The sequence below is a fragment of the Eurytemora carolleeae genome, unplaced genomic scaffold (assembly GCF_000591075.1).
Source record: "Eurytemora carolleeae unplaced genomic scaffold, Eaff_2.0 scaffold43, whole genome shotgun sequence".
Classification (NCBI taxonomy): Eukaryota; Metazoa; Arthropoda; class Copepoda; order Calanoida; family Temoridae; genus Eurytemora; species Eurytemora carolleeae.
This window is the reverse complement of record NW_019396029.1, coordinates 445,652-472,121: the sequence shown is the minus strand read 5'-3', so window position 1 is coordinate 472,121 and position 26,470 is coordinate 445,652. Positions and strand designations below refer to the sequence as shown.

General features: G+C 35.7%; 2 protein-coding genes across 2 annotated transcripts; both read right to left on the bottom strand.

The window, feature by feature from the left end:
* Positions 1–242: 242 nt before the first annotated feature.
* On the bottom strand, positions 243–19,722 carry LOC111695548 (pre-mRNA-processing-splicing factor 8). Its single transcript, XM_023464918.1, has 16 exons — positions 19,581–19,722; positions 18,567–18,778; positions 17,949–18,219; positions 15,797–17,823; positions 15,377–15,626; positions 14,666–15,075; positions 11,411–13,915; positions 11,198–11,327; positions 10,855–10,943; positions 10,170–10,260; positions 8,809–8,988; positions 5,445–5,564; positions 4,724–4,882; positions 4,181–4,307; positions 1,350–1,477; positions 243–595 (listed from the first exon to the last, which is right to left on the bottom strand). Exons 1-16 carry the CDS (start codon positions 19,707–19,709, stop codon positions 410–412), a joined length of 7,014 nt encoding a protein of 2,337 aa, XP_023320686.1. The 5' UTR covers positions 19,710–19,722; the 3' UTR covers positions 243–409.
* A 32-nt stretch (positions 19,723–19,754) lies between these two features.
* Positions 19,755–20,441, bottom strand: LOC111695538 (protein FAM32A-like; the record flags this gene model as incomplete). The annotated part of the gene is given in 1 exon segment (XM_023464907.1): positions 19,755–20,441. A coding segment is annotated over 1 exon segment (174 nt), but the record flags the coding sequence as incomplete, so codon positions are not given.
* Positions 20,442–26,470: the final 6,029 nt, after the last annotated feature.

Below are 26,470 nucleotides of genomic sequence, written 5' to 3'. Positions count from 1 at the left end.
GCTATTATTTTATCCCGCCCCCGCCAACAAAAACATAAACCTTTAGCTTTACTCAAAACTAGCAAGTTAAAATTATTTTCTTCTCTTCAACAAGGAAAATCGTCCAGTAATTATAGCAACCATCTCTAACATCCATATTTCTGAATCGCTTTTGTCTGTAATTATTCTACTTCAGAATTTTCGAGAATGAAGAATGAAAGAAAAAATCTTTTCATAATCTCTGACATCAGATAAAAAATTACTTGGTTACAACTTGTTTATTCAAATGCACTCACATAGTTTACCTTGCTCAGTATAATAATGGAAAAAAATAATATTTGTTTACAATATTGGGATTCGGTAACTAAGTTTTAGTTCCGGCGGTGAAAATCTAGAAAAAAAACTCGTTCAATTGTCCTCAATGACCTCGTTACGCGAACATGTCCTCTCTATCCGCTCCTCCAGCAGCCTCTGCTCCCTCCTCAATACTTGCGAAGTTCATGAAGTGAGAAGGTCTGTGCACCTCGTGATAGAACTCCTTAGGATTGGAGAGAGCTAGCTCATATCTCATGTTAGGGTCGTGACGGACTCCCATGAAATTATAGTTCCAAGATCCCTAAATAATAGATTGTTAGCGACACCACAGAAAGTAAAAGTTTTAAAATATTCCATGAGACCAGGTCGTGAACATATGCTTTGGGGACTTGGAAAAGATAACTATGTTTCCCAGTTTAGTTTCAGACCCCCCCCCCCCCCCCCCCCCGGGGTAAAATTTATGGACACACCCCTGAGTAGAACTTGTGAATTAGTCTTACTTTCTTACTTCCATGCCGATTCATGACTTAAAATCAAAGAAATTCCGATGAGCATTTTTATCATCAATTGTAATTAACAAGCTATAAGTTGAGATAATCTAAAAACAAAAACGAATGGAAATTATCTAATTTTAAACTATCCTGAGGATTTGTTAGAATAAAAATATTATCAATCAAAATAATCTATTTTGGGTAATATTGAGAATCAAATGTAAAATTAAACTGAAGTAAATTGTGTAAATTAATCTGATAAATCTAAGTAGGCATGATAAAGCAAAACAATGCCCCCACGCCACAACCAAACAATTAAAAAGGCAAGGAAACAAAGTGTTTAGTAAATCATTAAACAATTGGCTTCAGTTAAAATGCAAACAAGGACCGAGTCCTATGCCAATTTAAGAAACATTTTTGTAACACGTTTTTTATTTTATTTTAAAGCGAGAAAATTATTAAGACGTAAGAATTGAGCGATAAAAAAATCACTACATTTTTAGCATTTAAGAATTTGAAAAGTTGTTAAGGAAGAATATTTGAAGTTTATAGTGTACTGTATACCTGTGTTGGAACCATGAAGAACCCGAGGAACCTGTCTGAGAGAAGCATCTGCACCTTCTCGTAGTGAGAGGGTAGATATCCCTTGGGATTGTTGGACTTGTCTGTATTAGTTCTACCCCACTCAAACCCTGAACAAATTCATTTTAATGTGGAATTTAGGGGTTTTTCTAAAATACTGTCTTTTGATGGTATATTAGAAGATTTGACCAAGAAAACCATACGTTTGCAATTGCAAAGAACCAGGAGTGTGACAGTAAAGACTGAAAATTGTCCATACAGTCGTCTCTGTAGTCTCATCCTTTGTGGGTAACCCTGTTAATGTACACACTGTAGACTGTAGACTGAAGACTATAGAACTTAAGTGGTGTGAAAGGGTTTGTTCATATTAACTGTGGCATATTATGACTGTTTAGAAACAGCAGATAGTCAACAGTAAATAAAATAACGACCTTTGTTTATATATATATATATATTTTTTAATTGTTTTGATTATAATTAATTCATAATGAGTCACAGTAAAATGTGTACACAAACCTTTGCCCACACCTTAGTTTTACTCACAATGTTTAATATCATGAATATAACTAGAATGAATGTTTCATTTATGGGGTTAAATGTAGTTTTCTTAACGGGGGGCCTGATCCAACTACCCTTTTTATGAGTTAGTAAAAGGAGCTTTGCAAGTGCAGAATTATGTGAATTAGAAAAACACAATCTTGATTATACACACATATGTATATTTTTTTTATAGAGTATCTTAAAGATGGCATAGCATGAAACATAATGTTGGTACAATGAAAATTCAAATGATGTGTTGAATACGTATTTTCTTAAATATACATTGTATACATGTTTAGTCTTTATTTCAAATAAGTTTAAAATCATCCTCTTATTTTTATCAATCAAACATTCGAGCTCGAGCAATGGTGAGTTGTGTTAAATCATATTAGAACCGGTTTTAATAAGCTTCATATCATCAGAAGATACCGAATATGGGTAGTTGTACGTTTCGTAACTGTATTTCACTGGTTCCGAGAATTCTAATTAAAACTTAAACAGAGAACTGCAAGATTAGAAAAAGAAATATGAGTAAAGGGGAATGGTGAAAATGAACAGATTTGAGTAAAAGAAGAAAAAAATCAAGTCCCTTTTCAAATAGGTTCCACAAGTTATGAAGTTAAAGATACGTGTTAACTTTATTTGTCAACAGTTGTTTTCAAACAGGTCCCTAAAGTTATGAAGTTATAGATACGTGTTAACTTTATTTGTTAACAGTTGTAAACACTTTTTATTGTCAGACCTTCTACTTAAAATGTATTGCTAAATCACTCTGTGGGAGAAACTGTTATCTTAATCAATCATTCTTAGACTTTGGACACTTCATTAGCGTCACAGATGGGCTACTTTTCACGGACATTAACCCCAATTTAAGAGTTTGTACAGTAAATATATCAACGCGATCAAGGTTTATCAAAGGCCGAATTTAAAGGATTTGAACCGCGTCTAGACATAGTTCAAACACGAGACACCGTTTTAACATGGTTGGTTCAATTTAAAATTGTTATCAGTGTTTCGATTCATCGCGTTATTTGAACCGGTAAGTGGCGGTTCTGCGACGCGGTTCAAATTCATTAAATTCGGCCGCTGATTAAACATAATCCTCTTAAAGACTTTAACATATAAAATTTCCATGGATACAGCAACTGATAATTTATTTTAACGCATTTTTCGCTGGAGTCACAAAATTTACCCAAATAACAGTGACCAGATACACATGCATCAAATATTAAATATCTGGCGGGAAAAGATAAGCTGGATAAGATTTAGGTTAGCAACAACACAAACCCTTTTATTCAATTCAGAACCGTGGTTTTCTATGGGACCATCTTTATTACGTTACTTTACTGAATCCAAATATAAATTCGGAATATTTATTCCGAAACCAGTTAACAATTTTGTGATCGTGGGGGTCTAGATCAGTATATAATAGAGTAATTAGTTTACAATAATAATAATAAAATTTTCCTAGAGTAGGGAGAGCTCTGTGTGTAAACCTAGACAATCGGGGTTATCTCTCTTTAAAAGGTAGATAACTTATATTTACGCTTGCAATCCCTTTACGAAAAGGCTGAGAAAATGAAAGAATGTAGGGATTAAAGAAAGGGGTGAGAAATTAAAGGGTGAAAGGATATAAAGATGAAAAATAAAAGCCCCCCTAACCTCGTATATGCTCCCATCTGCCTCTAGAGCATGCCTGGTCCCGAAGTTTGCCGTCTCCTCGTCCGGATCAAAATCTGTACTGATCTCAGTCCATGGAGTAGGACGGGTCATCCCTGGTTCAAACATAATCAAACTAGTAGGAGCATGTACCGTACATTAGGGTGTACAAAAGATCTGAAAAATGATGTGAGAAACATACGTTTGGACACAAAATACAATATTAACTTTTAGTAATAGTTTTTCTTATTTTTTACTCAATTGTTTATCCAGCATTAAAATCACATACAGATTGCATACATATTTTTTATATTTCATATCTGAAAACTAGAAAAAGTGTTACAAGGAAAAGTTCTAAGAAAACTTAACATGATGCAAATGACTTAAATAAATATCTCGACATTTTCTAAACAAAAATAAACTTAATAATCAAGAATATAACAAAACATAAGATAATGAATAAATAAATATAAGTTTTATAGGAAAATCGTTGAATTTCATTCTTAGTTCTGAAACATAATAATAGCAAACAAAAATTATCGGCTTAAATGTTAAATTCGAACGCTGTAAAATTAGGTCTAGAACTACCATCAAATACTATGATTAAAACCAACCTGACGGAGTGAGTTTGTATGCTGTGAGTGAGCATGAACCCGGAGTAAAACTGCAGGTGATGATGACAGTCTTCTCTCCGTCCCAGACAGAGTGCTCCGCCATCACGTGCGCGTGAGTGCAAATATCCTGGAAACAGAAATCATTTCATCATTTTACATAGGTATTTTTTCAACGAATAAGTGCATTTAAAACCCAACATATCATCATATGCTGGATACATTCCGTGGTTAAAGAGAAAAATACTCAAAACCATTGCACTGTACACAATTAATTTAAGAACATAGCATATATACTTTTACCAAATCAAGACAAATCTAATCTGAGTTTTAGGTACGCCCTTCTTCCCGCATCTCAGACCAAAAGTTTATTGACTAAATCAAGCTTGTGATAGATAATTATGTATATTGTGTTCGACATTTATTTTCAAGTTCTAAGTATTGTTCTTTCTTTATTTGTTTAAAAATGCACCCGATGAGTTTGCAAGTTTATCCTGTACTATGAAGGGGTTAGCCAAGGTAAAAAATAAACGGATAAATAGAAACCTGTGGAGACAGTTGAGGGAGTTCGTTTGGTTGTGTATGAATCCATCCTAGAGGTTCCATTTCTCCAAGATACTCGTGAGACGGGAGGGAACCGGGAAGATGAACTGTCTGATGAGTTCCCCATTGAGGAGCCAGGACAATACAACGGATCTCTTTCACCTTAACAATCAGCTTTAGGATCTAGCACTGAGATAAACAATCAACTTACTACAAAAATCTCATTTAAAAATGAAGAAAGAAAAATTTCATTACATATTACATTTTTGTAGACCTCTAAATTAAAATAGTATTTAATTATTATGTAAAAAAGTGAAAACCCTGGAGAACTAATGGTTATAAAAATAAGTATTTAACTTTACTTTAACCGCGGTCAATAACAGTATGTATCGAGTGTTTAGTAGTTCAAAATCATATCACAGAGGTTTTTAAATAAATAGAATTGGGCAATACATTCTTGAGTTGTACTTTGCTGTGCTGTACTGTTCTGTACTAAACTGTACCGTACCGTACCGTACCGTACCGTACCGTACCGTACCGTACCGTACCGTACCGTACCGTACCGTACCGTACCGTACCGTACGATACTGAACTGTACAGGATAGTGCAGTACAGCTAAATCTATTTTAAAATTAGTTAGACTTTAAGATGGTTTCCTGTGAAACGTACTGAAGACCGGTGTCTAAAATAAGTTACCAATTTAATAGATCTGGAAATATTTTACCTGTGGATTATCTGGCGGTGAAATACCGTATAGGTATCCAGCAATCTGAGTTCTCAGGTCAGAAATCATAACAAACTTCTTGAGCACGTTCTTGGGCAGAATGTAGGTGTATCCGGCCTCCTGAATTAAAGGAACTGTTCACAAATATATAAATCAAAATTTGTTCTAACCTAAATATTTCATTTTTAAGATCAAGAACTGTCCATTCATGCTAGCATTCATATGATGCAGTAAATGGAGCAGATACAAAGCAAGAACAAGTATTAAGACCTGTGGGAGAATTTAACGAATTTAAGTCGCGGCTCAAATATGGTTGGTTCCACTTAAAATTGTATTCAATGTTGTAATATTTCAACCGGCGCTCAATTGAAACCGGTTTTTGACGGATTTGAGACGCGACTCAAATTTATCAAATTCTGACACTGCTAAGACAGATCATAAAGAACACACTTTTTTGAAAAAAATATGGACCATCAAAACACAAAATGATAAAATTCTAACAAAGAAGTTAATGCATTTGACGACATTCAAAGGTTCCGACACTATCAATTTACAAGTTCAAGTCATGAATTTATAAAGCTTGGTTACTTTTCCCAAATCATAGAACAGATTTATATGGAAAAATTCTAGTTTAAGCCGATTACTTTTTTCTTATACTTTCCGTATTTGAATCATAGATTAGTATAATGTACTATTTAAATTGTGAACATGTTCTTTTTGTTTACATTTTAAAACAAAGAAGAGAAAATTTTTGCGGATTTAAAAAAAAATTTGCGGATTTTAAAGAATTTAAATTTTATTTACAAAATTAAAAACCTTTGAAACACAATTTTTTTTTATCATTTATGGACCTTCCCTGTGGTCACCTGATATCCCACAAAAAATTTGGGCCCGATCGGTTCAACCGTTTTGACGTTTATTGGATACAAACAAACAGACAGACAAGACGAATTTATAGATAGATAGATTAGTTAGAATGAAATGAATCAAGTGAGACTGTCAGCGACGTCCTCAACCCACACACGGCAAAAAAAATCTTTAATTCTGGGTTACAGAAAATTTAAGTCTTTTTAAACCCTCATGTTAAGGAACGGATAATTAAATCATTAATTATCAAAGCTCGTAGGATAAATGGGATGAAAAGAAAGATAAAAATAACAAGAACTGAAATAAGAAGATTAAAGAAGCAAGAGAAAAAATAGCTGGCAAAATTGTTGAATGAACAAATTACAAAGAGCAAACAAGTATTGAAGAGAACCGGGAACAAAACGATAAAAAATTCAAGGATTATTAGAAAATGAACTAAGACTAAAAGAAGGAATCAGAAAAGGTTTAAAGAATTATGATGGACTAAATATAAAGGATGAGTAGGATAAGAGTAAATCGAAAATGAAATAGGACTCGAATGGAGAAATACTAGAATTAAGTAGGACTTTTATGGGGTCCGAAAAAGAATCAAGTATGAATAGTATGGGACATGAATAGGTTCACCTCGATCTGTAGTTAGGAGGAGGNGTCAACCAGTACTTAAAACAAAATTATTGATCAAATTAATTATCTTCAAAATGTTTTAAACATTAAAGTTGCTCTACTTCAAACTAGAAGTCATGACACGGTTATCAACAAATATTTACATTAAGACAACATTGCGCGTAATTGTAGAGAATTAAGATATGAAATGTTAATGAAATATTGAATTTTCCTGAGCCCGCGATTTAAAAGCTTCGGCTCGAGTCTTAATTCCTTAAACGCAGCTTTAGGACCCAATCTTAGAACCAACTCTGACGACAGCTTGTGTCACGTGATTGACTTAAGGAGTTAAGCCCAATGAAAATAAAACCGACCTTGGTTGGTTTTAGTGAAGAATAAGGCTCAATGTTGGGTCAAATTCTCATCAAAACCCGGAATGCACCAATTCCAACTATGAAAATCCGCCAAATACAACATTAAACCGGTTTTATGAACTAAATTCTGTTGAAAAATAGATGCAACTTAAATTCGAAAGCCCGAGCCGTAAATAAGGCTCAACAACAGCTTAGACCCGAGTCGTATTTTCTTGAATTTTTTAAATCGCCGGCTCAGGCCAAAGAAAATATTTGTTAACTATCCTAATATAACAATCATGAGGCCGAATTTAAAGAATTTGAGCCGCGGCTTTAATATGGTTGGTTCCACTTAAAATTGTATTCAATGTTGCAAGATTTAAGCCGGCACTCAATTGAAACCGGTTTTTGGCAGATTTGATGTGCGGCTCAAATTTATTAAGTTCGGACTCTGAACTCTAAATAATAAAGAATGATTGAAAAGATCCGGCGGTAATCGGCGAGGGGGAGGGAATGATTTTGATGCTCTCAAAAAAATTAGACAACATAAGGAAAGTTTATTCGTCCTTTTTGCTACTCTTTATTCAAAAATTAAATTTATTTTTTTTTAATTCTACTACTTTTTTCCGCTAAAGGAAAAAATAATTAAATACACTAGCGCGAATTTTTTTAAGAAAATACACACTTGGCTATTATGTAAAGATCATGAACATTTTTAGTGAAAAAATAATTAATCTTCAATTTTCTTGATTTATTTTTCTTTATCTTAAACATTATTGACTCAAATCAACATTTGCTAAATAATCAGGTCAGGGCTGCAGAACTAAATACTTAGATTGATAAGGAGGGAATATTTATTAATATGCTTGATAATGTCATATATAAATATCAAAGAGACAAAGCGTTGTGACCTTAATTTCGAGTTAAAAATCCATTGATATGCAGAACAGAATGAAAAAATACATGTTCCTGAAGAACTTGAATGCAACAAAATGCATTACAAATCAAATCAAAATCATGATAAATTTAAAATTAAAGATTTAAGGTTGAATAAGATAAACCTTGACGATGCAGCTGCACTTAACAGTCAACATCATAGTGAAAGATAGTTTGAGCAACAGCTCCAATAAGCACATTTGTGTCATTTGCACATTTGTGTCATTTGCAACATATATAAGTGTTTTAAAGGAAATGTAGGTTACGTTTTAGTTACATTAAAAACTAATACTGATAAGTATAGTTACTATCTAAATACAACACACCCCAATGTACACTGTCGTCAGGTCTTGGTTAATCATGAACAAAAATCTTGTTTGGTTATTATAAAATAAATAGGTTTTTTTTACACAAAAAACAACCTCGTTCTGCAAAATAATAAAAAAACACAGTTTGACTTTTGTTAACATTAAAAGTAATTCCAAAAACCTCCAGTTCTTGTTTTGTAGAGATAGCCGTATTATTTCGAATTCCTAACCTTGATTTTTAAATATAAAACAGAAATTTGTACTATGAGATAAGAAACAAAATCATTAATGGCTCACCTTGATATCATCGCTGCTCACGTAAATGTGGTTGGTTCGCAGGTGGAGATTTGTAGCAGAAATAGCGCGCACGCGCCATTCGGTCTTGCTAGCGAAGGTGTTGCGCTCGTAGTTACTCGTTGTGCTCGTGATTATCTCGTCACCGTGCTTGTTAACAGAGCGCGTAGTGGTAGCAGTCAACTAAAATTTATTTAGATGAGATTTACAGAATTTAAAAAATAAAATATATTTTCAAAAAGATTCGACTGAAAAAAATTCAATTAAAAACTCATAAAACAAATATTATTTTCGTGGCCGCTTGGATCATTGTGTTCTAAGTGTAAATGCAGTAGATTCTAATCACCAAGGACAGAACTGATACCTCATCTTATTTTATGATATCTGATATCTCTACACCCTTCCTTATGTTTAGACCTTTTTTATTCCAAACTATGCATACCAGTGTTTAGGATCCGGATCCGTTGGATCCGCAAGATTTTGACTTCCTGGATCCGGATCCGCAAAAATATGCGGATCCACGGAAGCGGATCCAAAAACTGCAAAAAAACACACACACTTTTTTACTCCTAAAATCCAAATCTGATCTTTTGAAAAAAGAGAGATAAAATTCAGTAAATCTCAAAGAATTGACCTGGATCGGGATTTGGATCCGGATCTGGATCCATTCTTTTTCAGTGCGGATCCAGGATCCAGATCCGCATCAAAATTAAATGAATGCTAAGCACTGATGCATACTGATTAAAGATGAATATGAATTTAGTAAAAGTTTATAGTAAGTTATCATGGCTCACAGCTGGCTCATCAAAAATCCAGTTTAAAATACAACTTTCTTAGGAAAACAATTTTTTCAAGTGCTTAGGATTCATTTTATTGTGATGCGAAATCCGGATCCTGGATCCGTACTGGGAAAATATGGATCCAGATCCAGGTCATTTCTTTAAGATTTACTGAAATTTTTTAACAAAGCAGAATTTTCAAATAAGGTCTGATTTTTTTCGGTTATTTTTATGCTAAAACTTGATGAATCATTCAGAAATCAGATGATTTTTATAATCTCTCTTTTTTCAATAGTTCAAATTTGGGTTTAGAGAGTAAAAAAGTATTTTTTTGCAGTTTTTGGTTGATATTTTGCCCCTTGGATCGGGATCCGTAGATCCGCTTATTTTTGCGGATCCGGATGCAGGAGGCTAAAATCTTGCGGATCCAACGGATCCGGATCTTAAGCACTGCTTTTTTCACAATCTCAATTAACTCTCCTAAAATGATCATCCACCATCAGGTTGGAAAGGTATAGAAATGAGAAAATCTGTGTTTGAGGCGAGTAATCCTTTGCCCAGAAGAGTAAAAAAAATTATGTTTACCTGACTCTGTTCCTTGGTTTGCTTCTCAATTTCTGCAATCTGTTGCCTCTGAGCACTAGGGGCAGATATCTCCATACCAAGGATAATATCTCTGAAGAAATAAAAATATTAAATAAAGAGGCCGAATTTGAAGAATTTCAATCGCGTCGCTGATCTGTCAAAAAACCGGTTCAAATCTCATAACATTTGATACAATATCAAGCAGACCAACCATGTTTGAATCGTGGCTCAAATTCTTTAAATTCGACCTCAAGTATATTTAATTGCCAAAAAACTTTACATTTAATTCAAAATTTCTCGATCCGCGCCAAACCAAGTTTTCTCAAGAAAATCTGACAAAACTATAAAAGAAAGACCATGACTTGAATGTCTGGGAACATCAGAGTAACAAGTTAACTCTTGCCAAAATAAAGTTAGCATTAAAGCAACTTGGAACAATAAAAGACAGTGAATTGCAGTAAAGAAGACAGGATAAACCTCAGACATAATTCAGATGTTTATGAGACCGAAGAAGATTACATTTTACAATCAGACCTTTCAAACAAAAATTAACCCTAGAATGAAAATTAGAAAAAGGAGAAAAAAAATATCACATAATAATTTTAATCAAATAAGAAAGAGACGACATTTTAACAAAGAAACTTTTCCTTCAAAGATTAAATGGGAGAAAAAAGTGTAGAATTACCTAATCTCAGATTGAGTGAGAGATGCAACATTTACATTGTTCTTCTTTCCGTAATCAGCCAGGATCAAATCCTTTAGGGTCACCTCAACCTGAACAAAACAAAATATCAGAAAATATTTTTTTTTTTTAACTTTAACAATTTATTTTGATAAAGTTTTAAAATATTTTTAAATATCTATATGATATCAGATGAAAATATTTTGAGATCTCTATATTTCCCGTTCTTCACTTTCTTCCTGTTCGTCCATCTTTCATTCATATTTCGACGAATTTAAAAAAAGGAAAAAATATTTGTTATTAAATTTCGATGATTTTGTAACAAATAAAAGCTGATTTAACAAACCTTGATCCATTCGTCGTCTGTAAGAGTTGGCCAGATATGGTGGGGCTCCGTGATCGTGGTTTTGTCTGGTTTCAGGATTATCTTTGTTCTGTCGTTGTTCACGTGCAACGCTCGTAGAATCAGGATTAACCTGGAAGATACAGTTTAAGGTTTTCGCCTGTTAAATTTGATTTTTTTAAAGGTTCTTAAATTTAAAAAAAAAAAAATTATTACCTGGAGAACGCAGTGTAAGAGGAGATTGTTCTCAACCAGTCATCGTAGAGATTGAACAGAACCATCTGAGGTTCCGTCGCCTTCAGAATAAGATCTCCGAACTTCTCTACCTTGAGACAGGCCTGGAAGGGGAGCTGGAGCTCTGAACCCTTGATTACAATGTTGGGGAAATCAAGAAGATGGACCTCAAGGGGATCCAACATACCCTTCCTTGTCACGATAATCTGCTTAGGCTGCTCCTCCACGGGGAGAGAACGGATAAGAGCTGCAACCTCCTCAGCAGTTTTCCATTTAGCCAGCTGTCCGAGACGCTTCTGTCCGGCCCATACAGAGGTATGGATAATCTTGAGGAAGAGCTGACCAGTTCTGGGGTTGAAGATGAAAATTGCGCCGTTGATAGGCTTGGTGGTGAGATTACCCTCGAAGGTTTTGTGAATAGTCACCCTGTACACGTTGGTGTCGTCTACGAACCAAATGATCTGGTTGCTGAACAGCTCCCCATAGTTCTGGGAGGAGAGGTAGGGTTCAGTTGGCTCAGAGGAGTACAGCTGCAGACCCTTCCTTATCCTTTCTCTCAACACATACAGAGCAGGGTTTGCCTTCATGATCTTGGCCATAGCTTGCTGAATCAGAGGTTTAGCTCCGGGGAACCAGTTTCCGAAGGCTGAATGAAGGTTGTATGCAAGATCAATAGCAATCAAGGTTCCTGTAGGACTAGGATAGATAGACATGTTGTCTGTTGTATAATCCAGGAACTTAGCTCTGGCATACCTCTCCACGTCGTGAGAATCATAATCTCCCCACCTGAGCTGAACATCCAACCAGTACTTCTGGGTGGTGGTGGAGTCCATCACGTCCTTGCTGTCCGCTAACAGACTTGGCCTGGATACATTCCACTTGTACGCGGCAAAGAGGAGAATATCTGCGCAGGAGGAGTTCATCTTGTAACTCTTCCTGGGATGAATAGTTTCCTTCTGCACGGTTTCAATCTCGAGAGCATCAAGCTCCTGGTCGAATACTTGACACAGATCCATGACAACGGACTCGTGAACCTTCTGCCACAAGTGAGCACGGAAGATCTGAATGAGAGAGATCTTAAGAGTTGGAATCTTTCCGTGCATGAAGATACCGGTCAAATCAAGCTGGACCTGGAATCCGACGTAGACATTGGCTCTGTTGATTGTAGGCGACCACCAAAGGGTAAATCTTCTGTTGGGAATCTGGTTCAAACCGGATCTCTGAGCGTTGGTTAGTTTCTTATACTTCATAGACTCTTCAAATCCAGAGGCCTTCTCCCAAAACAAACCTTCCCAGGTTGGGAAATAAGTTCCCTTAAAGAGCGTATGCTCTAGGATACCTTCAACTCCTCCTAGAGCCTGGATCATATCCGTCCTGTAGTTGTTCAAGTTCCAGAGTTTACCGTCGTGTCTCTGATGTGTCCACCAGAACGGGTTCTGCTTGAGAACCTGATAAGCTTTGAATTCCGTCCTGACCCTCCATCCCTTGTCATAGGCTAGTGTGTGCCGATCCTTCTGAAACAGTGTGTTGATCCTAGGAATACCTCTATCCCAGGAATCCTCCAGATCCTCCAGGGTCAGCCTCCGGTTCTGTGCAGCTGCCTCCTGCCTCTTCAGTGCATACTCCGCCCAAACTCTCTGGGAGTCAATAAACTCCGCCTCCCAGGGCTGAACGTACCTGTACAGGTTGGGAATCAGCTGATCCTCGTCGTGGCTCATACCTGACCGGAAATGGGTGATCCCGGTGTCAGTCTGTTTAGACCATCGGAGATCAGACTGAGGAATGAGAACGTGACCCATGGACAACATACCAAGTCCTCCCAACTCCTTGGGTGTGTAGAACACAACAGGAGGAAACCTACTTGGCATTTTAGAATTGAGACCAATCTTAATCCTAGTTTGGATTTTATTCTCACATTTGACCAACATGTCCAAGAGCTCCTGCGTGTTGACGACGGCCTCCCTAAAGTAGGTCATGAGACCGATCAGCGCGGTGTTCCACTTGTTGACAATCTTGGTGAAGGTTGTTGATCCAGATGCCATGAGAATCTGTCTAACTCTGTTGTGGAACTTTGACATGGATTCCTCGTCAACTCTGAGGAAACACTGAGCAGTCCTCTCCTTGGTCACCTCGTTCTGCAGGTTCCAGACTCCGTCCCTGTGTGTGAACTCCTCATGAGTAGTTCGAACCTTCGGCAAAATTCTCAACTCAAACCCAGCCATTGCAAACAACAGGTTGGGGTTGTCCTTGCTGTACACGGAGACAAAGGACGCGTCCCAGTTGATAGTGGTCACGGACCTCGGCATTCTGTTCTTGATGTCCCAGAAGGTGGCACGTCCCAGGTTAACATCGTGCTTCATGAGACGCATCCTGGCGTCCCTGGGCCAGCACTTCTTGTTGTTGTACCCAACAATGTTCTCGTTGTTGGGGTCAGGGTGCTCGGTCAGGTATCTCTGGATAAGATCTCTTGCTTCTTCCGCTGAGAATCTAGAAATACAAAAATTATAAATATACATCGTCTAAAAGTCATTTAAAGAAAGGTATTTTTAACCACTTACTGAAAACAAATATTAAAAAACATTGATATATTAATTTATTTCAAAAGGTCAGAATAATCTTTAAATAATAATTTGATTATGAAATAATCAGGAAATACGCAGGTGATGATCTGTACTTTAACTTCAACATGATCCTATAATCAGACCATATGATGATTACGTTATATGTCTATTTAGAATGTAAGATGGGTTTACAACAACATAAACATATAAACGATACAAAACTATATATGTAAACTTGTAAAGTAAGTTAATAATAAAATGCTTTCGTCAAAAATGATTTTAAGAAATCCCACCCTCCGTGCTCAATTACAATGAAACCAATGTTCACATGACTGATTAATATTCAAATATTCGGTTTCCAGAACATAGGTCCTGACATTGTCAAAAAAACGAAACATCTTGATATTTAAAAAAATTTAAATTAAATTCAAAATATTCATCTAAAGCTGTGCTATTTGAATAGTTCATTAAGTTTCAGCATAAAAAAGCGAAAAAAAGGAATAAAATTATAAAAGTTTTTCTTTTGTTAAAAAATACGAAAAACCTTGAAGAAATATGTATAACCTAACTTCGGATCAGGATCAATTTTGTTCAGGAGGAATCCAGGATAGCATCAAGATGAAATGAAAGAAATGAAAATTAAGCACTGATTTAAGGTGTTAAAAAGTTGTTTAACCTGAAGAAGATATGGAACCTATCCACATATCTTGAGTAGAGACGGATAGGATGAGAAACCTCTGTATCCACGTCCTGGAAACTCAGGAAATCATTCGGCATCTGGGGCGGACCGGCCATCTCCGAGGCACGGTTCAACCCAAGGACGAGTAGATCCATCACTAGTCCATAGTACTGGACGATGAACGAGGAGAACTGCAGTCCACGGACTATTCCGTAGCTGTTAGTATGGTTCATATCCTTGTAGTTGACCACCACGTTGTTCTTGGCTGTCATGTAATCGGCGATGTTATGATCAACAATGAGCCTGAGAAGTCTGTTAAGCAGAGTTAAATCAATCTTTTCATAAAGTTTCTCAAACATGCATTCCATCATAACATTGCACTCTCCATCTCCGGTCTCCCAAACATCCTCAAGTATAATAATTCCGTATTATTTAAGTAAATCACGAAATTATGTTATTTAAGTTCACGAAATTATCCTACCACGTGCCCCCACCCCACCCCGGCCCTCTCTCCCTGATGATAATAAAATCAATTAAAAAATAATTTACCCTATATTTATTAATCTTAATGAGGGGAAAAATTTACCCTAAAATGATGTTGATTGATTTACTTAAAACCTTCTAAGATTTATTATAAGTTTTGCTTAGTTTTTAATGGCTTAAAATACTTAAATTTTTAAAAATAAGTTCAGTATGTTGTTGATTTACCTGTAGATTATTAACCCCTTGACACCATTTATAAGCAAGGAGTGGCGGAGGTTCAGTATCGCTGGGTTTAATCCATGGCGGAAACAATCGTCTTTTATCCGCCTCGTACCAGAGATACTGGTCCAGGTAGGCGTCTGTAATCTTCTCCAGGGGTTCAACATCATACACGGGGATTAAATGCGAATAAAGATCCATAAACTCAATACCGACCTCTTTAAACGCTCTTTGTGTCAACAGATGACGTTTAATTCTGAACAAAAAATCAATTATTTTTAAAGTTTCAAATAATCAATAATCACCCCCCCCCCCCCAGGAATAAGTCAAAATAATTTATAAAAAATGTTTCATCTAATTATCACACACTATCCCTCACTTGGAAATAGTGTTTAAAAAGTCTTATCAAAAATCAATAAATCAAACCTGGATAAAGCTTCATGAGGATTATCGTAAGCCTGTTCAATAAGTCCCAACTCTTCTCTTTGGCTCTGATTAAGTCTGGATTTCACACTGTAAGCCTCCTTGAGTCTCTCAAGAGCTAGGATGAGAAGTTTAGTATCGTGCTTGTATGAGAGTGGAGGGAATGGTATCGGAGCAAACCTTCTTGACTCCAACCAATGCACTGTGGTGGTGTAAATAGCAACAGCCTCCTCCGGAGAGATGTATGGTCCGTCCTTGAGATAATTATGCTGACGCTCCTGTTCAGCTTTCAGATACAGACGGGTTAATCTTCCCAGATTCTTCTTACAAACGGTCTTATCAACCGTAGCACCTCGCCTTATCCTCTCTCTGTTGTAGTGAGCTGTATTGGTCCACCAGTCCGCCTTCATCTTCACGTATCTCAAGATCATGTTCTCAATAGGAGTAGGTAAACCTGGAACCTTCCAGGGGATATTCGCCTTCCAACACCTCCAGGCCTCACTCAGGTGTTGAAGGATTGTCCTCGCCTTGTTTTGCTTGATACCCTCAGGCATCATGTCGATGATATCGTGCATAACGCTAGCTCGGAGCTCAAGATCGAAGTGGGACTCAACTCTCTGCTTTGTGACAGTCTTGGCGACTCCCTTGCTGTGCCTACCCTCGAACTGCCTGGAGAGAAGGTTACCCAACCAACGCTCCAGTAGCGGCGTAACTCCTCTCATGAAGAACAACCAGACCCTCCATCCTGGAGCCCAGATTCCGCAACCCGGACCTTTACCTACTGGTCCTGTGTTGAACCTGTAGTAGATCACGTGCTTCAGATCCTTGCACATTCTGATCTGTTTCATCAGCTTGTACTTGTACCTGTACATACCAGTCAACTGACCTACGTGAGCTACAGCGTACTGTAGACCATCAGCAAGCTGGAACGCATCAACGTTGTTAAGCCTGTACTGTACATGACTGTCAACAATAAGCTTGGTGAGACGAAGAATCTCTCTGCACAGATGGAAAGCATTTCCGAACCTACTCTTCTTACGTTCCTTAGTGGTCAGGGTCTTCACGGGCTTGAGGTTAAAATTATAATCAAGATGGAGATAATTCAAATTCTTCCTGTGAATCAAGAGATTCAACATGTTGTATCCCTGTCTGCAAACCTGTAGTCCTGCCTCCACCCAGTCCAGGCTGGTCGACTGGAAGAACTTTGTTGCTTTAAATGATCTGAACAGATATCTCTTCTTCTGTGGTTTCGGGGGTCGATGCTTCAGCGCGTTCAGCACGAAATACTTGAGTAGTTTCTGGTAGCTCACACGTACCTTCACAGGTTGACCAGGAGGACAGTGCTCTCTATACCAGGATTTAACCAGAGGAACATCCAGGTTTCTACGCATGCGTCCTGACCTCAGGTTGAATGGACGCGGTGCCCAGAGTAGAGCAATTCCGTTAGCGGTGTAGTCGGTGTACAGAGGAGACTCCTGCATGAAGGGGATCACCTCCTCAGGAAGCTCAAACTCCTCCTCATCTTCGGGCAGCTCGGAGTCCATGCTCTTCTGTGCGTGTCTGTGAGAGATTGGATTGATGAGAGGATCAAAGTAGAAGGCAGGTAGGTCAGGATCCTCTGCTTTGATGTAGACAACGTTAGGAGTATGATACCAGGACATGTGCACAAACTGTGGCAAGTTATTGTACAGGTATGGGAACGCAATCCTATACTCCGTCCTAATGGGCTGTCTGATGATGATCTTGTTGATGTCGTTGAACTCATTCCAATCATCATCCTGGGCTAGAGAATCTTTCACAAGAGGTTCGAACTTTGGCCCGCCGGGGATTGCAACATTTAGAGCCTTGGCTGTAAAGAACGACTTCATGTCGAAGAGATAGAAGTAGTTGTCGTCGACGAGGTCGGTAAGCAGCTGGTTCGCCATCCTGTAGAGGCAGGCCAGCTGGGGCAGAGAGAGGTTCCACTTCTTGTATGAGGTTCCGTTAACGTATCTGCTGTCAACAAGAGGCTTAGAGTCATAGAACCAATCCTAAAACATAAATAAGTTTATAAAAAATTTAAGATAAATTAAGATGCATTTTCAATTGAACCAAATCATTTGACATTTGTGAGAACAGATAATTCAGTGAAACTTAAAAAATAATTCTTGATCACCTTGATAGCCTTGTCCTCATCCTCGTCCATCTCTATCTGGATTGCCTCCAATGGTTCCACGTCCAGAACGTTGTCAGCATAATCTAGCGGAGGCTCTTCGTCGTCGAAGGGAGGGAAACGCATCCTCTTGAAATGCCGCCTGTCTCTCTTCTCTCTACGCATCATGATCCACATGGAGCCCCACTGGGCGAGGTAGACAGGTTCAATTACCCAGGGGATCTCGTTCACAAACGTGATCGCTCCTGTGATATGGTAGAGTACGGAAACGTCCCTAAAATTAATAACAAATTAAGAAAAAAAATAACTTTTAATTATGAATTAATTAAAAATTAAATGAAAACCAACTAAAAATATTTTTAATCGCCTGTTGGGCTGCCTAGCAGACCGATTTGCCATAAAAATGGGGTTTTCGAAATCTGAGATATTTAATACTTTTCCGAGTTTTCTCAAATAATTGTATTTTACTTACTTTACTTACTATTAAGTAGATAGACATTAAAATTAGAAAATAATAAATACAAGAATAGTCGTTAATTCCGTTAAAAAGATTATTTTTTTTCAGAACAGAAACGTATCTCATAGAATAAACTAACTCCGTTGATATTATTAAATATTTACCTAATCTGCTCCCATGGCATAGGCATGTTCTCCATAAGTTTGAGAATAGCGTGCGGCATATACTTGAGTGCCCCGAGGTAGACACGCTTATCGTGTCTGTACTTCCTGCTGGACATGTCTCCGTGGTCCCTGATGATTTTACGCAAATGCTCTGGGGGCATATCCTCCTTCTGAGCGTCAACAAATCCAAACTTACGCTTCTCTGCGTACCTAAAATTTAAATAATTATTTCTAAAAAAATTGATGAAAATTTTACTTCAAGATATAAAGATGATTAATGTTAAAGGGATGGTATGGTTAACCCTCATTTATTGAGCGGGAAATCCGATTAACAACGGTACCCTTAAAAGCTTTGCTGATCAAATATGAATTAGATATCCATAGTTTAATTTTTGAAAACTGAGAATGTTCAATTATAGTTTTTAAGTATCAGAATTAAATACTTTAAACAAGAAACACGACGTTATCTTTCACATTATTAAATAGATAAAGGTTGATAAAGGTACCGTGGTATATAGGTCATGACTCTTTAATTAAGTCTGAATGATACCATGTCATGTTTAGGTAAGGCCTGGTAAATCTTTGTTATGCTTTGTGTCTTATGCATTTCAATTCGATACCAGACTAATAAATCTGTATGATTCATCAATGTTACAAGTTGCTAAGAAAACTGCACTTCAATTAAGTTCCCAGTCTCCACAAAAAAAATCTCAACAGAAAACTTTTGAATGGCCGGGATGGGATTCTTTCCCTGAAGGTAAGTTTTGATTGTTTTATTTATGACCACATTATCTTAACGATTCATTCTGACTAAACTAATGTAAAATTATTAATTGTACCGACTCAAAACGTGTAAATCTCAAAAAACAACTTAACAAGTATTTATTATCAAAATCATTTAATTCCCAATTTTTTAAATTCCTAACAAACTGGGAAAACTTTGATTTTCGAAGAAATGGAAAGTGAAGATTTTACAAGAAATTAAAAACCCCTGTGAAAAGCATCTTCACATACCTGAGCGGCTAGCTGAGCTTGTTGCTGTGCCTGCTGTTGTGCCATCATTGCTTGCCAGGCAGGATGTCCAGGGGGTAGCCCTGGGGGCATCCCTGGAGGCAGGAACTGATAGGGGGGTAACCCTGACATACTTCAATACTCCCACTTTACTTATATCAATGCTAAAATATTAGCTCTGAAATATAGATTTTTACAAATACTTAAATATTAACGTGAATGATTCTCAAGAAACAGACAAAAATAATAAATCAACGCACATTTTTTGGAATATAAAATGAACTACAAAAAATGAATAATCATCCTTCGGATTAGAGTAAGATTATAATAATGATCGGATAAAGTAAATTTAATATAATTTGTTTCTAACATCTAGTACAATAATATGATTTTTTGTTTTTACTAATAAAAACATGTTTTGAAAAAACCTTCGATGAAACATCCCCCAGACCGCCATCAGAAAAGTTTACAAATAGGTTTACAAAAAGACTGGCTTTCATTTTTTAACGAATATGGTGAAAACAATTTTAGTCTTTATCAAAATGCAAAAAAATCGTCAAAATACGTTTTTTTACTTGACAGAAACTGTAATATTAACGCGAAACAAGTAAAATTTTTGGATTCTCCTCCGTAGAGAACTTGATCAGATGTCAAGGAATACTGTTCATCATGGGCAGGAACAACTATCAACTACTTGGTCCAAGAAACCTTAGGAATATCGTAGTGCTCGCTAAGGGAGTTGAGGTAGCTGTTGAACTTCTCCACCTTCTCCTTGTGGTTAAAGTTTGCTCTTTTCTTAATTCTCTCCCGATCCCTCTCTTCCTTCTTTGCTAAAAATGCCAACTCTGCTTTGGTCTTCATCCTAATAAAATCAATATGAAAATACAGTGTGGAAAGTAAAAAAAATCGAAACCGGAAATGTTCTTTAACCCTATTCCTGCTGGGGGGGGGTCAATTTGACCCCCCCCCCTGTAGTTTATTTTACATAACTCAAAAAGTATTGGTCTGAGGCTGTTGAAATTTTATGACTTTTCCTACATACCCAAAGCCCTCCCTTTAATACTAACTGCAGGGTGAATATCAATCGGTCGAAAATGTTTCATAGATTTTAAAAAGTGAACGATGGTGATTTCTGCAATGTCTAAAAGAGACACCCTGCATACATTTATACATTTCAACCAAACATCTATTAACTTGAAGATCATCATCATCTTTAATTCTTTTCTATTTCATCATTTTAAGTTACAATATGTTTAATTTCAGTTTTTGCTGAATTAACATATTTTAGATAAGTTAAGTAAACAACATCAGCCCAGTCTAGACAATATGACTGAATAATTAGATTTTATAATTAATTTCTTCCAATTATTTCATTTGTCTCAAAAATATCTATTATTTTTACAAATTATGGATAATTTTATATAGTGAGATCTTTTGACATATATTGTACACATTAAATAAACTAAATTCTTAAAGTTATTATTCTGTAGGGTAAAGTGTTAGATCTGATATCCTGTAGAGTAAAGAGTTAGATCTGATGTCCTGTAGAGTAAAGTGTTAGATCTGTTATTCTGTATAGTAAAGAGTTAGATCTGATATCCTGTAGAGTAAAGTGTTAGATCTGTTATTCTGTATAGTAAAGAGTTAGATCTGATATCCTGTAGAGTAAAGTGTTAGATCTGATATCCTGTAAAGTAAAGAGTTAGATTTGATATCCTGTAGATTAAAGAGTTAGATCTGATGTTCTGTAGAGTAAAGTGTTAGATCTGATGTCCTTAGAGTAAAGTGTTAGATCTGTTATTCTGTATTGTGAAGAGTTAGATCTGATATCCTGTAGAGTAAAGTGTTATATCTGATATCCTGTAGAGTAAAGTGTAAGATCTGATATCCTGCAGAGTAAAGTGTAAGATCTGATATTCTGCAGTGTAAAGTGTTAAATCTGATAAACTGTAAAGTGTTAGATCTGATATTCTCCAGTGTAAAGTGTTAAATCTGATATCCTAAAGAGTAAAGTGTTAGATCTGATTTCCTGTAGAGTAAAGTTTTAGATCTTTTATTCTGTAGAGTAAAGTGTAAGATCTGATATTTTCCAGTGTAAAAGTGTTAAATCTGATAAGCTGTAAAGTGTTAGATCTGATATTCTGCAGTGTAAAGTGTTAATGATCTGATATCCTTTCCGCACTAATATTCTGTATAGTAACCTTTTAGGATATAATTCTGCAAGTAGTATTCAAAATTAACTCTGGCAGAGTTTTCTATGAGATCCAAATTCTGTAGAGTAATATTTTAAATCTGAAATGTTTCCAACTGTCATTTTGTTGAGCTATATTATTACTGTGAACATTGTTTCAGATTTCTGATTTATCGTTTTTTCTTCTTCTTCTACTGAAGAGCTTTCTGACATAACTATCAATCTTTGAAGGAAATAGAAGTGAACTTTCAGGATAATATACTCAAGTGGACATATATAGTTTTATCTCCTTGCACCGGTGAAACAGTATTTTAAATTTATTTAATGGGACTAAAACTGTGACACAAAGTGATTCTCTATTTATTGAGAGAAAAAAACGAGAATATCTTCCAAATTTTCTCAGATAGATGTTAAAAGAGGAAAATGTCAATTTTTAATTCAAGAAATACAGTCTTTTAGTCTAAAGGATATTTTTTGTTTTGTTTATTCAAAACTTTTCCGTTAAGTTTGAAGTTTGAAGTTTGAAGTTTGAAGTGTAGAAATGAAAGTTTTGTTGTAAATTGAAGTCTTTTGATCACAGCCTCAAGTTTAATTCAAAACCAAAACTAGAAATTTGATTTCTATAAACATTTAGAATCAGAAAAAAATCATAATAATAAAAATTTGTCAAAATTGAGACAAATGGTTTTAAAAGTTTGGGATCAATTGTAAAGAAGAGGCTAAACCATCATATTTTGTTTAGAAAAAAGAATTGCTTTATAATATAATGAGTATCTGTCACAATATCAAATTTTCTTATTTCCACTTCTTAGCAGCCTGATGGTGTAAGACTTTATTATTTCATACTGAAATTTTTCATAATTTTAAATATCCAAGGTCTACGACTATGAGAAAATTTGAGTTTGAGTCAAAAACTCAATTCCCTCTGTTTGAAAATATCTTTAGCTAAAAACTTAAAACCAATGAAGGTTTACCTGGGACCGAATTCAATGAATTTGAGCTACGTTGCTTAACTAACTATTGCCCCCCCCCTCGTGCCCTCAAGAATTCAATATAGTTCTGAAAATACAGGGTTCGGAAAAATTGTTCTTTCTTGTAGATTGGCTAATTACAAGGACATCCAAAATATACATTTATTTTTATTTTCAAAATTAGCCGAAATATGATTGAAGGATGGACAATCAAGAAAAAATGAAAAACAAGAAATATGAAATCTCAAAATATTTCCATCTGATATCATATAGATATTTAAAAATATTGTAAAATTTAATAAAAATAACTTATTAAAGTTGAAATCTTTTGCTGGCCATTTAAAAATTAAAACTGATTAAAAGTTAAAGATTAAGGAAGGATTTCGATCCTTTGAACCACAGTGCCCATGGGTAAAATCATTAAAATCGGTCGATCCCTGGAACAATAAATATCTTTGTTTTATTAAAAGGTGTGTAATTTCTGGGAGGAATATGAAAACAGATATAAGAGAATAGTGATCCATTAAAGGCTAGAAAATGCAATATTTTCCACAAGGGTCCATTGTGTACAACTGGAGTACACAACCAATAAACAATTGTCTGCATTCTGGGATATCTAAGGATCCTTTGGATACAAAATACAAAACCTTCAAAAAAAGACTAAATTTACAAATTTTATGTTAAGAGTTAGGTCATATTTTTTTAAGAATTATAAAACTTAACCTATGAATGGGAATTATATGCAACAAGTGGCCAATAGACGCAGTCAAAAATCTTTCATGGAAATGTAGCATTGCGAGCCTGGACACTACAGGCCTGCTTAGCCTCTCCAGGTAGAGCTTATGAACAGTCTGTATGTAATGAATACAGTTAAATAAATTATGTTGTGCATTGCCTATAAATCTAACTGCACTTATCCTTATCTACGCAAAACTTGCAATACAATTAGACTAGCTAGATATTGTGATAAGCCTAACTACGATGATATATATATGCACAAATCTTGTAAATATCGCATATTAACTTAATCTGTAACATAGATTTCTAAATACACATTAGTTGGAATATACTCCGCTTTGATAATGGTGAAAGAAGTAATTTGTTCCTTGTTTAAGCATACGAGCTGACAAGATAGTGTTTATTGGTTTGACATTGATAGTTTGATGCTTGTGTCCGTGTTGAAATTAAAGCCTATGAGATCGTTCCCATTGGTTGTAATTGATAGTTTCGAGCTTAAGTCAGTGTAAACATTGAAGCCTATGAGATGGTGCCAATTGGTTTGGCATTGATAGTTTTAAGCTCGTGTATGTGTTGAGATTGAAGCTTATAAGATTGTGTCCTTGATTGGCATTGATAGTTTACGAGTTGTACCTGGGCTGATAGCAGTTTTACGAGTACAGCATTTGATACATGTCTTAGTCTGTGAATATAAAGAAAATAAAACATTTCTCTCAGAAACTGCAGTCCATGCCTTTTTAATGTAAACAATGAAATATATGGGCATAACCAATCCTTGCATACAATGGGTCAAATAAGATTCTGAAACGTAGTAAATCACAGATCCCAAGTAACAAAAGTGGGGAATTTCCCCAGATTCTCCAACCGTGGTGACTTTCTTTGAAGAATTTTCGAGGAAGTTCTCGAGAATCATTTCATGTAACTGATTCCTCGGAAATTTTCAAGAAATTCCCCAGAATTGGTCCCCAAGATGAGAGATGTTTGTGGGATCACAGTTTCGAGACTTACTTTCAAGAAATTCCTGAAAAATTCTTTGGAATTTTTCCCCACAAAATTCCTCAGAACTTCTCCGGAAATTCCTGAGAAATTCTTAGGACTTGGACACCATGTTTACTGATTTTTAAGGGGAATTAAATAAGAGAATTAATTTCGAGAAATTCCTGGGAATTTTTTTCGGAATTTCACCCCAAGAAATTCCTGAGAAATTCTCCCAAATGGTTCACCGGAACTTCCTGAGAAATTCTCAGGACTTGGCCAACAAGTTTACAGATTTTTAGGTGAATTAAATAAAAGAATAAGTTCGAGAAATTCCTGATAATTTCTCTGGATTTTTTCTCAAGAAATTCTCAGGACTTCAACACAGAATTTTCAAGTTCTGTTTTTCTCCAATAGGTGTCTCTGAGGTTCTTTTCTATCATGCTCTGCCATAACTAAATCTTTTTTCTTTGCATCCTTATTGATAAAAAATGATAATTTATGATAATGAAAGATTCCTGGGAATTTCGGCGAATTTTCCGCATAATGGATCTGTTTGGTGATTTTAGCTTTTTGTACTTGGACCCATAAACTGTGCAGTACGAAGACGACATTTGAGTACTTTTATTTGTGTTTGATATGCTGTTACAAGGCTTTTATTTTCAAAAAGCTCAAAAAACACTTTAAAATGATAAGGTTCAGTACGTATACACTGAAAAATTTCAAAGTTTCATAATTCTTAGGACTATTTAAAATCATGCATTTAGTCATTCTATGTCCTTTTATTATGGGTATCACCGTTGAAACAAGGCCTGGCAATTTTTCCATTAACCCTATCATGGTTGGGACGGGGGGGGGGGGTGTTTCCACCTCCTTGTAGTTTTCTGAATATCTTAAAAAAGGTTTACATTAGAACGCTAAAACTTCTTCGTTTTTTCAACATAATATTTGTAAACAAATTTAGTAAAAAACTGTTTTTTAATGCATAGGGTAGGGTGAAGAACGGTAACACGGGGGGTCGGTGTTTAAAAAAAATCAGACTCAGACATGTTTTTTTATTAATCAAGCTACAGGGGTAAGTCTTATATATTTGAAAAGACCTTGAAAAATGGATGTAGTAGCATGTGTCTTATGTTAATATTTGTTAAAAGTAAAAAGAACTGTCTTTGTAAATATTTTCGACTTACTTTTTGAACTTTTTAAAATCCTCCCTTACACCCTGACCATTAAAGTTAGAGGTCTAAATTTTATTTAATGAGCAGGCCTTGAAAAGTTGGACTAGGGACATTTATCACACTCCCCTATCTCAACTCTAAGGGCAAATTCGTTACCACCCCCCCCCCTCTATATTAGACAAAATAGGTCAATCGGGATAAATTTAACGGTGATAGTCTTTAATTCTAATATGCCTAACTCCACCTGAATCAAAAATCTAAGAACCTTTCATTAGATATTTGTCAATACCATAATAAAATGTTATTGTCTTTATAAATTGAAAATAATTTTGTCACTAAGGTTGAGTTAGGCATAAACATGAACGGATTTCAACGTTAAATTAAAGTTTAGCATTGCCCTATTTTAAACACAGGTTTTAAGGTGAGATATGACTGGTTCTCATCATGACCCCATGGAAGGTTTATGGATGACCAAAATTAGACTCTAACGAAATTCGATTTTCATAAAGGAATTGAGTTTTTGCCACAAATTAAAATCTTCTGATTCCAATATCTTTGGAATCTGNGCTATGAAAAGTTGACGAACTTCCGACTAAGTTGACTAATACAGAATACGAGTTTTAAGCAAAGACGGTAGAATAGTAGAAGATAGGGCATTAGGAATGTATCCGAATAGTGTGTACGCTCTGTACACTTTTATATGACGTCACTGGCTGCAGTATTGGTTTTACATTCAAACAATCAACATTAAAACGTCAGTTACTAAATAATTTAATCATTGTAGTTGCTAAATATGGTTGGAAAATAACGACACGGTTATAAACTTCTAAATTTGTTTTAATC